The 14,119-nt window shown below is 40.5% G+C and overlaps 1 protein-coding gene across 1 annotated transcript in view; it reads right to left on the bottom strand.

Moving 5' to 3' along the window:
• Window positions 1-1,225: 1,225 nt before the first annotated feature.
• The window catches only part of rpap2 (RNA polymerase II associated protein 2), a 21,216-nt gene continuing 8,322 nt past the window's right edge, over window positions 1,226-14,119 (bottom strand). Inside the window, exons 10-13 of the mRNA XM_060906500.1 lie at window positions 13,138-13,229; window positions 12,955-13,035; window positions 8,543-8,611; window positions 1,226-1,592 (exon numbers count right to left, since the gene is read on the bottom strand). Of these exons, the coding sequence (XP_060762483.1) occupies window positions 1,391-1,592; window positions 8,543-8,611; window positions 12,955-13,035; window positions 13,138-13,229 (444 nt within the window). The 3' untranslated portion in view covers window positions 1,226-1,390. The remainder of the gene's footprint in view (window positions 1,593-8,542; window positions 8,612-12,954; window positions 13,036-13,137; window positions 13,230-14,119) is intronic.

Genomic DNA, 14,119 nt, shown 5'->3' with positions numbered 1-14,119 from the left:
TAGCACAGTGTAAGCTAAATTAGCAAGTAAAGCTAACCTAGTGAATGAAAGTCAAAACAGCAACTGAAAGCTAATCTAGCAAGAGTCATCTAAATTAGCAAGTAAAAGCTACAGCTACTTAGTAAAAGCTAACCTAATGAGTAAAAGCTAACATAGCAAATAAAAGCTAATCTCACAAGTGTCATCTAAATTAACAAGTAAAGCTAACCTAGCAAGTATCAGTTAAAATTCCAAGTAAAACATAACCTAGCAGGTAAACACAAATTTAGCAACTGAAAGCTAATCTAGCAAGTGTCATGTAAATTAGCAAGTAAAAGCTACATCTACTTAGTAAAAGCTAATATAGCAAATAAAAGCTAACCTAGCAAGCCTCAGCTAAATTAGCAAGTAAAGCTAACCTAATGAGTAAAAGCTAACCTAGTGAGTAAACGTTAATATAGCAACCGAAAGCTAACCTAGCAAGCGTTATCTAAATTAGCAAGTAAAAGTTACACCTAGGCGGCATGGTGGTGTAGTGGTTAGCGCTGTCGCCTCACAGCAAGAAGGTCCGGGTTCGAGCCCCGTGGCCGGCGAGGCCCTTTCTGTGCGGAGTTTGCATGTTCTCCCCGTGTCCGTGTGGGTTTCCTCCGGGTGCTCCGGTTTCCCCCACAGTCCAAAGACATGCAGGTTAGGTTAACTGGTGACTCTAAATTGACCGTAGGTGTGAATGTGAGTGTGAATGGTTGTCTGTGTCTATGTGTCAGCCCTGTGATGACCTGGCGACTTGTCCAGGGTGTACCCCGCCTTTCGCCCGTAGTCAGCTGGGATAGGCTCCAGCTTGCCTGCGACCCTGTAGAACAGGATAAAGCGGCTACAGATAATGAGAGATGAGAACATACCTAGCGGGTAAAAGCTACACCTACTTAGTAAAAGCTAAGATAGCAAATGAAAGCTGATCTAGTAAGTAAAAGCTAATCTAGCTAATAAAGTGTAGCTACTGTGTAATCAGGTGGTTGGTACATGGAGGTTGAATGATCCTGATTCTTGTGCTGTTGTGGTCGTGGCTGGCTGAAAGTCTCAGACATCCAAGTGTCTGTCAATCAAGTGGTCTGTCAACCACACCCAAATACACCACATATAGTTCATGTACAGATTGGTCTAATCAGCGAGTTCTGCTGATGTTTGAGCGTTTTATCACCTTCCACTCATTCAAATGGTGAATAAATCCATCACGCTTTTGACAGGATCCAAACATTTTAATAACTTCAAACAACAAAACAAACACTACCAACAAAAAAAATATATATATCATGAGTGCTTTCAGGAAAAAAAAAACATTTCAAGTAGTCTTACATTCTTCTCCACACAACTGCATTAAAAAAAAAAAACAACAGATTGCACATTATTGTTCCTAGACGTTTTCCTGCGCTGTCACTCGGCTCTCCTCTGCAGCCGAGCATCTCGCGTGTGATTTCCTGTCAGGCTTGAAGAGCTTCACGAGGCTCTGCAGATCCTCATCCTTCAGCCTGAGCTCCTTCATGAGAGAGCTGATGTACTCAACTGAACACATCCTTGTCATCGATTCCTTCAGCGATGGAGACACTGCGGTTAACCTGCGTGATACACGATCAGCGGTCACTCAGAGGTCAAGGTAAAATCCAGGAAGTGTTCTGAACACATCAGTGATGTATTAATAAACCCAAGCCCTATTCAGACGGGATGAGTTTACATAGAGTAGGTGCGGAATGCCATTATTTCTGAAATATCTTTGCGATTTTAGTCAGAACTGGTCATGAGGGTTATGAAGGGGGGACTTTTTGTTTCTTTCTTTGTCTCCCATGGAAACCAAAATGGTATTTACAACACAGAATGATAAAATAAACATTGATGAGGTTTTAAAGATGTTCATTCAGCTCCCAGCACAGCTACATATCCGTTACGGTCATGTGACCTACTAATGATCAAGCCCAACTTGCCATAACACAAACAAAATCTAATCTCTTTGGTCTGTTCTGATCCAATCTGATGTTTTGATCTTGCTGTAGGGGGCGTGGCTGAACAAATGTGTGGATAAAAAGTATGACATGTCAATCTCTTTAATTAAAAAATATACACTACCGTTCAAAAGTTTGGGGTCACTTTGAAATGTCCTTATTTTTGAAAGAAAAGCACCGTTCTTTTCAATGAAGATCACTTTAAACTAATCAGAAATCCACTCTATACATTGCTAATGTGCTAAATGACTATTCTAGCTGCAAATGTCTGGTTTTTGGTGCAATATCTCCATAGGTGTATAGAGGCCCATTTCCAGCAACTCTCACTCCAGTGTTCTAATGGTACAATGTGTTTGCTCATTGCCTCAGAAGGCTAATGGATGATTAGAAAACCCTTGTACAATCATGTTAGCACAGCTGAAAACAGTTGAGCTCTTTAGAGAAGCTATAAAACTGACCTTCCTTTGAGCAGATTGAGTTTCTGGAGCTTCACATTTGTGGGGTCGATTAAATGCTCAAAATGGCCAGAAAAATGTCTCGACTATATTTTCTATTCATTTTACAACTTATGGTGGGAAATAAAAGTGTGACTTTTCATGGAAAACACAAAATTGTCTGGGTGACCCCAAACTTTTGAACGGTAGTGTACACCTTGGCCATTTTCTCTGGAACATATCAGGACGTATTGTTGTACAAAAATAATCAATTTTGGGGTGGGGCAGGGCAGGGTGATTATTTTTCAATAACCCTAAGCCCTTGAGTATTTTATTTTTTACTCATCTCTAGAGTTTTGATCATTTCCTGGTATAAATGTAATTAATATGGTAATTTGTGTGACTACGCCCCCTCGTACAAACACTCATCATAAAGATCAAAACAACCAGTCAGCATTAAAATGGTGTGTGGGGGGTCCACAAGGAATATCCAGTGGGATGGCCATGTGGATCTCACGAAGACACGCCCATGTCTGTGATTGAGAGAAAAATCCAGAAAACTAATCCTTAAGCAGCTGTTTAAATATTACCTCTTCCTGTCTCAATGGCAAAATACCACCTCATTAAAGCAGAAATCACCGTCCCATCCTTCTCTCTTTCTCTTTCTCTCTGAGCAGCTCGGTTTCCACCTGCTCTCAGTTTCAGCATCGATATACATTATTCAGGTGCTCTGAACAAAACCGCATGAGCTGACTACGAGCGTGACATAAGGTAAAGAGAGATCTGCGTCTGAATTATTCATGAGCGGAAAAAACAGAGAGCAGAACATGTCCTGATCAAATTCGCACCATTGTGTGCGTTTTTTCTTTTCTTTTTCTGATTAAACAACCAACCGTCATGTACATCAAATCAGACACTTTATTTAGTGTCCAAAAAACCTCATTGTTGCATAAACCATAAATAATCAGGCTAATGTACTCTATCGTTCTAACAAGTTATAATTTCTATAGTAACAATGGACCATAAAAAAACAACATGTTTATAGCTGCTATAACTTAAGTGGTAACAGGAAGTGACTTGTTGAAAACTATAAACAGATAAAATGTACAAAAATGTCGTTCTTGAATAAATTTCTAAGATTATAATCGTCGCAACATCGCTATGGTATAACAGGAATAATAGTGCGTTCCGTTTGAATTGGGAAGTCAGGATTTCCAGGTTCCCAGTCAGAAATTTCAACCAGAATACCCTCAGGAAGTCAAAAGAGCCTCACCAAATCTAAGATGGCTGCTCTGTGCATGAAAAGTAAAGTGAAAGCTGGAGTAATATACTGTCTATTTGGACACCTGTCTTATTTGCGTCTCATTAAATTAGTCGTACACTCAGTACTGTCCAACGACTATCTGTGGACACGTTGCTACAGTGTCTGTATGTGGAAAATACCGTGTAATTGCGCGGTTATCATCTGGTATTGCTAGCAGTGGCTAATAATAACGTCCATCTTGGTTTTCTGATTGGAATGAGGTCAACTCGGGTGTGACGTCATTCCCAGCTCTGATGTCCGAGCTAAACGGAACGAAACACTTTGGTGGTGTTCTAGGATAACCAGAACGTCAAGGGCGTAGGAGCTCATCTGGCCTGCCAACAGAACAACCACGACGACCAAAACATCAAACAGAACTGAAATGTGACAATGTGAGAGAGAGAGGACCGACCTCCACCACAAACTGTTTACAACAGGAACATCAACAAAGGACTAAATTTTGTTTGCTGAGGGGAGATCGACCCAAAACATCAAGTCGCATGAAAAATGAGAGGAGATACAATTCTAGTCAGAAGAAAATGTGCTAAGTTGACCTAATTACTAATTTGCTCGCAAAAATTTCACAATACAATGACCAAGTTTTGTGCAGAAGGTCGAGTTCTTTCAAATAAAACAATCAGAACTGAAATCCATTGAGAACTGAGGGAGGAGATACGAATTAACTGAATTGTGGACGACGGCTGCCACGCCACGGCAACAGCTCACCGGCCTTACGGACAGAGGAGCTAAAAAGGAGGAAGAAGAAAAGAAAGGAGATGATGATGATGATGATGAGAAGAGGAACAAGAAGAAAAGAAAGAGAAACTTGATGAAGAAAATGATGAAGAGGAAAAAAGAAGAAGAGGAGGAAGAACAACAAGGAGAAGATAGAAGAGGAGAAAGAAAAGGAAGAGAGGAAAAAGGCCATATGAGCTAATAATCAACTTTGTGGTGGAAAGAGTAACCTCACTTCCTATTGTTGATGAATTTCCTATAACAGCACGACCCAAGAGCGTTTTATTCCTTCTTTGTTAATCGATAAAATGGTTATGTTGTTAATGTAGATTAAAAAAATTGCTGTGCCTTACTTAGTGTATTATGGATAATAATAATAAAATGGCTGCACCCTAAAAACAGTGCACTATACAGTGAACAGGAACCATTTCAGACACAACCGAGGTCTCTCGCTCTCCACACAGTCAGTGCATTTACATGCACATCCAAATCGAGCTACTGTCGGTAATCGAGCTAAGGGTTCCAGCAGGGGTGCCAGAGAAATCCAATCCTACATGCACACAAGGAAATCGAGCTATTGTGTGAGGTACATTGTGCACCCGAGCCACAGGTGGCGCTACACGCCCCATCGTGTTGGTACACTTCCGGTTGTCGTCATGAAGAAGAGCTATTCAAGAGTATAAACAAAGTTATCAGTTCCGTGTTCGAGCTACTACTACTGTTGTCATGCCGACCGAGGCTGTTGTGTTTCCCGCTTGTGGTCTCGTCACTTCCGGAAGGGGCAGTGCTGAAGTAAGTAGCTCGACTATGTAGCTCGATAGGGTTTACATGCACCAAGTAGCTCGGCTACAATCGCATAATCTAGGTCGCGTAGCTCGATTACGAGAAATCCAGTTCGGTTCAATTTCAGCCGAGCTAAGGTGTTTCCATGGCATTTAGAACTTCGATTTCAGTCGAGCTACGGCAGAAATTCGATTTTCTCTATGTGCACGTAAACGCACTGAGTGATAACAGAGCCATTAGTTAGCCGTTAACCTGCTGAACTCCAGAAGGACATCTGTAACAGAATTCAGAGAAGAAAAGGAGAATCTCTTGGAACTCGAGCGTCCGAACAATCTGTGTTTAAAGCTTGAGCGCTGAAACTCGGCCTCGGTAAATGATAAATCAGAGTCTTGTTTTTAGGCTTTAGGGTTTGTGAAGAGGGAGGAGGGTGTAAGCGTTGCTCAGGTGGAATGTTTCTCATGCTGCCCTGCTGCTGCGGTTGCTCTATCACGGATTCGCTGTAATCGTGGCGAGATAAAAAAGCAGGAGTCTCTGTTGACTCAGACGGGAGCAGCACGGAACTCTGGCCCTCGTCCGGGCCTTCATAAAACCCGGGGAAGTCGTACACACCATCTGTCACAATGCAAACAGCCTCCTGGAGCCCACACCGACCCTGACACACACACACACACACACCTTCCCACTTTTCACTGCAACATGCCAACACTGTGCCTTTACACATCTTACACACACAAATAAGAGCCTACATTCATTCATTAATTCATTTTTGTTCTTAAAATTCCAATGCCATATAAGGAATAAAACACTCCATATCATGCTGTTATAGAAAAATAATCAGTGACAGGAAAAAGTCGAGATCTTAATAACTTTAACTCGGCACTTTTAGCACAAAATGTGCTCATTAGTAAAGAATGAAACAGTCCATGTCGTGCTGTAAGAGGAAAATAATCAACATCAGCCTCACAGAAAGCAGAGCCACAGTTTCTCTGCTGAAGTTGATTATTTTCCTACAACAGCACAATCTGAAGTGGTTTATTCCTCTTATATACAGTACGACAGCAAATATTTTTCATTAATTAAAAAACACCACCACGCCATACTTTTTTTTTTTTTAAATCTGTTTACATTTGCAATTAAAGTTGTATCATGCAGGATTTTTTTTTTTGGAAAAGGGTTCGTATCTGTCGCCTCGTTCATGGGTTTGTGTAAATTATTTATATATATATATATATATATATATATATATATATATATATATATGGGGCGGCACGGTGGTGTAGTGGTTAGCGCTGTCGCCTCACAGCAAGAAGGTCCTGGGTTCGAGCCCCGTGGCCGGCGAGGGCCTTTCTGTGTGGAGTTTGCATGTTCTCCCCGTGTCCGTGTGGGTTTCCTCCGGGTGCTCCGGTTTCCTCCACAGTCCAAAGACATGCAGGTTAGGTTAACTGGTGACTCTAAATTGACCGTAGGTGTGAATGTGAGTGTGAATGGTTGTCTGTGTCTATGTGTCAGCCCTGTGATGACCTGGCGACTTGTCCAGGGTGTACCCCGCCTTTCGCCCGTAGTCAGCTGGGATAGGCTCCAGCTTGCCTGCAACCCTGTAGAAGGATAAAGCGGCTAGAGATAATGAGATGAGATGAGATTCGATTGATCAGCTGTGAATATGAAGAGCTTTGCCTTTTTTGGGTGCTAGTGGGTGTGGCTAAATAAATTAGCAGTGCCATGAACCTGGCTGATTGGTGTTTATCAGTCAGCGTAAACGTACGAGTGTGAAGAGAATCAGAACTTTTTATAAACCTGGATGGAATTTTCACAGTTTGGCCGAAGAAAACATTCACACAACTTTTATGAAAAGATTGATAATTTTTTAAACATCTTTTCCCTTTTCCTTCCTCTCCTCGAGTCAGGAGTGTTCAGAGTGATCAGAGCATCAGCGTGCTGAAATGAAAATTCCAATAAAGCTCAAATCATAAAACAGGATTGTAAAGTTTCATTCATAATACTGCATGTGCTTGTGTACATATCTTTATCTCTGCGATTAAAATCAAGAAAGTAACTCTGCACTCTCACACACACACACACACACACGCACACACACGCACACGTAATGGCTTTACTGAGTGGGTGTTCCTGCAGAGAAAACAATGCTCCCTGATTTCCTCAGCGTGCTCCAGCTGTTGTTCGAGGAGCCATCTCTGTCTTTCTCTCTCTCACACACACACACACACACACACACACACACACACACACACACACACACACACACACACACGCACATTTACCAAGTGGCCATAAACCCCAATCAGTCGATAAAACACTTCACCAGATAAAGAAAAAAAAAATCCAAACACTATGACCAGCTCCATAATCACCAGAGCTTTTATGGAGCACATGGCAACTGAGGAACGAGTTCCAGTGAAATCGTAAAAAAATAAAAAATCCAACACATGGGATGTTCCTGTCGGATCACAGGACATTTTAAAGAATTTAAAGAATCAAACTTTAAAAACTGGAGTTAAAAGAGCTCAAATCACATCGATACCCTGATGTGTGTGTTATTGATGTGATGCAGTTACAGTGATACAGAACAGTGCGTCTCGGGTGGCACTGAAGGAGGCGTGGCCTATGTGCCTGTCAGTCAGAAGGCGGCGTGTCCTCTCTCTTCTCAAAGTTAATAATAATAATAATAATAATAATAATGTTATGCCATAGAATTCACAAGACTAAAATAAAAGATGCCATAGAAATATGTCTACATATACACAAAAAAGAAAAAAATATTTATAGAAATACAGAATACAATTTAAAAAAATATATATAAATAGAATAATTCAAAGGATCTGTAAATAATTTAAAAAACACCTCTAAATACTGAAAACAAAGAAAAATTTTTAATTCTGTCAAATTAAAAATTTTTCAAAATATCTTTATCTTTGTGCCAAGTATGAAATGTGATTAACATGCACTTTTATTGATTTAGCAGATTATGTCATCTACAGTGCAAACATCATCCAAGAAACTTTTTCCTCCCCAAATCCGAAATTATTTCTCTCTTTTAAATAATAAATCACATTTAGGAAAAAATAAATCATGATCAATAAATAAATAAATAAATATCCAGATTTATGAATATGTAAATTGTTGCTTGGTCCACATTTACATACTGGAAGCTGATTGGCTCGTAAATTTAATGATGCAATAACACACTCATGGCACAAGTTCAACTAAAACTCATGGGAAACATATCAAATCCCGTATTTCTGATATAAATGTATTATTTAAGCGTGTTTACAAAACCCAGAGGAAGGGAGACTTACGCTGAGAGCAAAACGACGGCAATCAGGGTCCATTCAGGAGGCTTGTGGATGATGTTAACGTTTGTAAATCTGGAAAAGAAAGACGACGTCGATGTTTAATTATCAACATCAAACAAAATGTTGTGAAAAAAAAAGTGACCAATCAGTGAACAGGTCCAACCCCCTGGCATTGATTGACGGATTGACAAAGGCATCAAAGTGAAATGTAGTGATTCTAAAATAAAACAAACACCAAAAAATACATTTTCATATAGAAAAGTCTGTTTTCATATAATTACACATTATAAAATTAAAATAAAAAATTATAAAATTAATTCATAAAATTAATTATAAAATTAACAAAATTAAAAAACACGAATGCTAAAATATTTTAAGAGTTTCTTCTATTTTAATAGTAAAATATGGTAAATTAAATGTGAAATAAAAAAATAACTTACTAAATATTTCGATATAAAAACATAGCTTAAAAATAAACATTACAACTGCAACTGATGAAACAATGAGATGCATTTTATTTTGTTTATTAATATTAAATTTAGTCAATAAAAATATGACGTTAAAATAAACTCAATAATTAATTCTGATTTAATAATTTACATTTTGAAATCCTATTTATTTTTATTTTTTGTTACAATCTATTGGTTTGGTTATAGATTTAGGGTTATAAACTATGTTACAGTTTAGTGCAAAAGTTTGTATACCCCAGGACAGAACTTTATAATTAATTTATAGCCACAAGAAATGTGACAAGAGTGTGTTTGGTTTAACAGATGTTACTTATATTATTATAAAAAAAGAAGAAAAAAGTTCAAACAGTGTAAATTAGTAAAAAGTGCTAAATGATCAGTTATAAAAAAGTGTGATAAGTATTCTCTTTGCCTTTATAACCTATAAACAGCTTTCCTTGTTGTGTTGTAACACACACACTACAAATATGATCAGATCTGGAGCATAAAAAGAAAATTACTTCACTGTTTCTTTTACGGAGAATAATCGTAAAAATAGAGGAGGGTGTACAAACTTTTGCACTTGACTATATACCTATATTCTCATCTCATCTCATCATCTCTAGCCACTTTATCCTGTTCTACAGGGTCGCAGGCAAGCTGGAGCCTATCCCAGCTGACTACGGGCGAAAGGCGGGGTTCACCCTGGACAAGTCGCCAGGTCATCACAGGGCTGCACATAGACACAGACAACCATTCACACTCACATTCACACCTACGCTCAATTTAGAGTCACCAGTTAACCTAACCTGCATGTCTTTGGACTGTGGGGGAAACCGGAGCACCCGGAGGAAACCCACGCGGACACGGGGAGAACATGCAAACTCCACACAGAAAGGCCCTCGCCGGCCACGGGGCTCGAACCCGGACCTTCTCGCTGTGAGGCGACAGCGCTAACCACTACACCACCATGCTGCCTATACCTACATTCAATTTAAAAAAATAAAAAAATTCTGCCATGAATAGAGCTCTGTCAGTGTCAAGCAAAACATTTTGATTTAACTTTAGGACGTGGCTCGTTCCAGTAAGACGCGGCCGAGGTGGCATGAGGTCACAGACCCGCTCCGTTCCAACACCTTTGATTGGTGTTAAACCTTTGTGTGCGCGGCTCAGATTTAGTGGCCCTTCACAGGAGGAGCAGAATTCCTGGAAACACCTTGGTGAAGTGGCCCTTCAGAGCCACCATAAATCAGCCCCTGAGAACGAGACACAACTTCCTGTTGACAGCGTGAGCGCCTGTGAGCGACAGGAGCTCGGACATCGCACAAAACGCTCCGAGGAATAAAACACTCCCTGTCGCACTGTTACAATCAATGGAAAATAATGAATGATCACGTGGTGTGACAAAGCAGCGTCAGTGTTTTCCTGTAACAGCACGTCATGAGGTTTTAATCTTCTTCTTATACGATGGTTATTTTTACACTGTTGACAATTTTCTAATAATTAAAGAACATATCATAATTTTTATCTGTTTATAGTTACATTTAATGTCTCAGTTCGTGTTCTCACTTACGCTATAGCAATACCGTAAACGATATACTGTAACTGAAAGCGATGGTTGTTTCCTCATCAGCTTCTTTATTTCTTTTATTTATTTTTAAACCGCAGTGTAAACTCCTCTGTCCTGAAGATCTCATCTCATCTCATTATCTGTAGCTGCTTTATCCTTCTACAGGGTTGCAGGCAAGCTGGAGCCTATCCCAGCTGACTACGGGCGAAAGGCGGGGTACACCCTGGACAAGTCGCCAGGTCATCACAGGGCTGACACATAGACACAGACAACCATTCACACTCACATTCACACCTACGCTCAATTTAGAGTCACCAGTTAACCTAACCTGTATGTCTTTGGACTGTGGGGGAAACCGGAGCACCCGGAGGAAATCCACGCGGACACGGGGAGAACATGCAAACTCCACACAGAAAGGCCCTCGCCGGCCCCGGGGCTCAAACCCGGACCTTCTTGCTGTGAGGCGACAGCGCTAACCACTACACCACCGTGCCGCCCCTGTCCTGAAGATATCAGACTTAAACAAAGCGCTGACACTGGAGACCCCTTCCATAAACATTAAACAAAGTCTCCCTTTCAGAAAATGTCACCATATCAACAGTCATCCCTGTTTTCATGCTACAACACCAAATGAAAGACGTTATGGAGCAGGTATCACAAGAAATACGCATTTGGTCTTCTTCAATTTTCTTAAGTTCTACTTCTATTGGTAAAAAACTGAACTGAAGATTCATGATTAACCAGAACGTCAAGGGCGTAGGAGCTCATCTGGCCTGCCATCAGAACAACCATGACGACCAAAACATCAAACAGAACTGAAATGTGACGATGTGAGAGAGAGAGGACCGACCTCCACCACAAACTGTTTACAACAGGAACATCAACAAAGGACTAAATTTTGTTCCCCGAGGGAAGATCGACCCAAAACATCCATCAGAACTGAATTCGCATGATAAATGAGAGAGGAGATACAATGCTGGAAAATTCGTTAATTTGGCCTAATTTAACTCGTTAGCAAAAAAATTGACAAAATAATGACCAAGTTTTGTGCAGCGATGAGTTCTTTCAAACAAAACCACTGGAACAGAAATTTGTGGAGAACTTGTGATGGAGATACGATTTAACTGAATTGTGGACGATGGACGCCATGCCATGACAATCGGCCTTACAGTCACATGAGCTAAACATCAGCGTCTGAAGATTAGCACTGGTCTCCTGATTCATGGTTGCTGAATTTCGACTTGGTGCCGTGACCCGAGTGGTGAGCTGCACCATCATTACCCAACCAACGGGACTGGGTTCTTCCATTGAAATATAGGAGGAAAGGAGTCAGAAGGATGTTTTTTGGTGTTGTAGCCTGGCTCAGTATCCTGTCTGCTCACCATGACCAGTCAAAGCCTGCAAGCAGCGAATTTACACAAAGATTCCTGGAAGTTTCCCGACTTCAAAAGCAGTACATTAGTTAAAGATAGACTGCCTTTCAGATTATTCAAGTGTAGGTCAGAAAAATTTTTCCCAGACACGCAATTATTTTTGTTTAGTGGACCAAAAGCTACTGAATTTGAATCACAGACTTCCAATTTTAGTTTTTTTTAAACAGAACAATTAATGAATTTATTTCCACGTGTCCCTAAATTCTCCGCTATTTTTTCCTGCTTCACCATGACCCAATTCAAGATGCTACATCATGCATCACATGGTGGGCTTTCCCCATTCACACAAGGCATTGTGGGATACAAATTTGAAACAGGAGAGAAAAATGGAGGACGCGAGTGTGCGAATGAAACGTGAAAGAGCGACTACAGTAACGGAAAGAAAGCGAGAAGAAAAGACGTTATGTTATATACAAAGGAAAGGAAACGCAGGACCAAACTAATAAATATGGGCGCTCAGCGAGCACCTCGGTGTGATCAGCTGTTCGTTTAGCGACAGAATGATGGAACTGTCAGTGCACGCTCAAAGGGAAACCTGTAGATGGCAGTAATGCAACACTGTGGATGCCAGCTGCTGTAAAACCCAAAAGAAGAAGAAGAAGAAGGTAAACCTGCGCATGCGCACACGGACTTCCTCTGTCTGCTTGACTGCGCCAAGCGAGCGATTTCATGCACATTATTTGCTTTAATCCCCTCAAATTAAATAACTTCCCAGCCACAGAATGGCCTGATATTTTGTGAGATATTACAAAAATAAACATATATCACAATGACCATATTTCAGACGGAACTAAATTTCACCAATTTTATGAAATCGAAAGGCCGTCTCGCTTTAAAGGTAAAGGAGGCACAGAAATTTGAATTTTAGTCAGTAACACGAGGTTGTAAAAAAGATCTTGGTCCCGCACACTTGGTTACGGATTTATTTACACGTCTGGTTTGATATCTACAGAACTCACTCACCTGAAGGTCCGGACTATGCCGTTAATATCGTTGATGATTTCGTTCATGGTTACCCCCAGAGGCCCGACGATGTCCCTTAAACTAAAACACAGCACAGAAGAGTCAGAAATCAGCAGCTAAACGGAGATTTCTGCTCAGTCCTTTATCATATGCGCTAAAACGAAGGGAGTGTTGAACTCGGACCTTCTGCAGAGCTTCTCCACAGCAATGCGTCTCTGGATCGCTCGCTGAGCCCGAGAGTCGGCCAGCAGCAGCGGTGGGACGTTCTCTCTCTCCTGAACAATCATACGGTAAACAAAGAGAACACACAGACACAGCAGTCAGAGATGACACGACATACCAGTACTGACAGCAATCCCTCGACAGCAGCACGATGCACAAAATCACGCAGATACAAATCAAGAGCTTCAATTAATGTTCACAATGTTCAAACGTCAGAATGAGAAAAATTGTGATCTTACAGTGAAGTGCGACTTTCTTTCACTGTGGCATGGGTGTTAGTTTGAGTATTTCAGAAACTGCTGATCTCCTGGGGTTTTCACACACAACAGTCTCTAGAGTTTATACAGAATGGTGCGAAAACAAAAAAACATCATCGAGTGAGTGAGCGACAGTTCTGTGGGTCGACACAAACGCCTTGTTGATAATCGAGGTCAGAGGAAAATGGACAGATTTGAGGTGGTTCAAGCTTTTTTTTGGCAGGAAGATAGTAACTCATATAATCACTCTTTACAACTGTGGTGAGCAGAAAAGCATCTCAGCATGCAACAGCAGAAAGAACAACGCATTGGGTTCCACTCCTGCAGCCAAGAACAGGGATCTTACAATCAACAACAAGTTCCTGTTAAAGTGGCCAGGGAGTGTATATAACCTAAAAGTAATAAAAAACTATAAAATGTACAGTGCAAATAAGAAATCATAATAAGAGATCATAATAGAAATCATAATAAGAGATCATAATAACGATGAGAAGATTTAAAAAGAAATGATATTGAGTCAATCAAAAACAGTGAGTGCGGGTGCAAAAGTTTACGCACCCTATGACAAGAACATTTTATTTCTAACCAGAGATGGCATGAATCCGATTTTCCTTCCCCCGATACTGAAACATTGAGTAGGAGTCAATATCGATACCCGTCTTATGTTTTCTTTAAAAATTAATAAG

This window comes from Neoarius graeffei, chromosome 23 (genome assembly GCF_027579695.1).
Source record: "Neoarius graeffei isolate fNeoGra1 chromosome 23, fNeoGra1.pri, whole genome shotgun sequence".
In the NCBI taxonomy this organism is placed as follows: Eukaryota; Metazoa; Chordata; class Actinopteri; order Siluriformes; family Ariidae; genus Neoarius; species Neoarius graeffei.
This window is presented reverse-complemented; position numbering and strand designations above follow the sequence as displayed.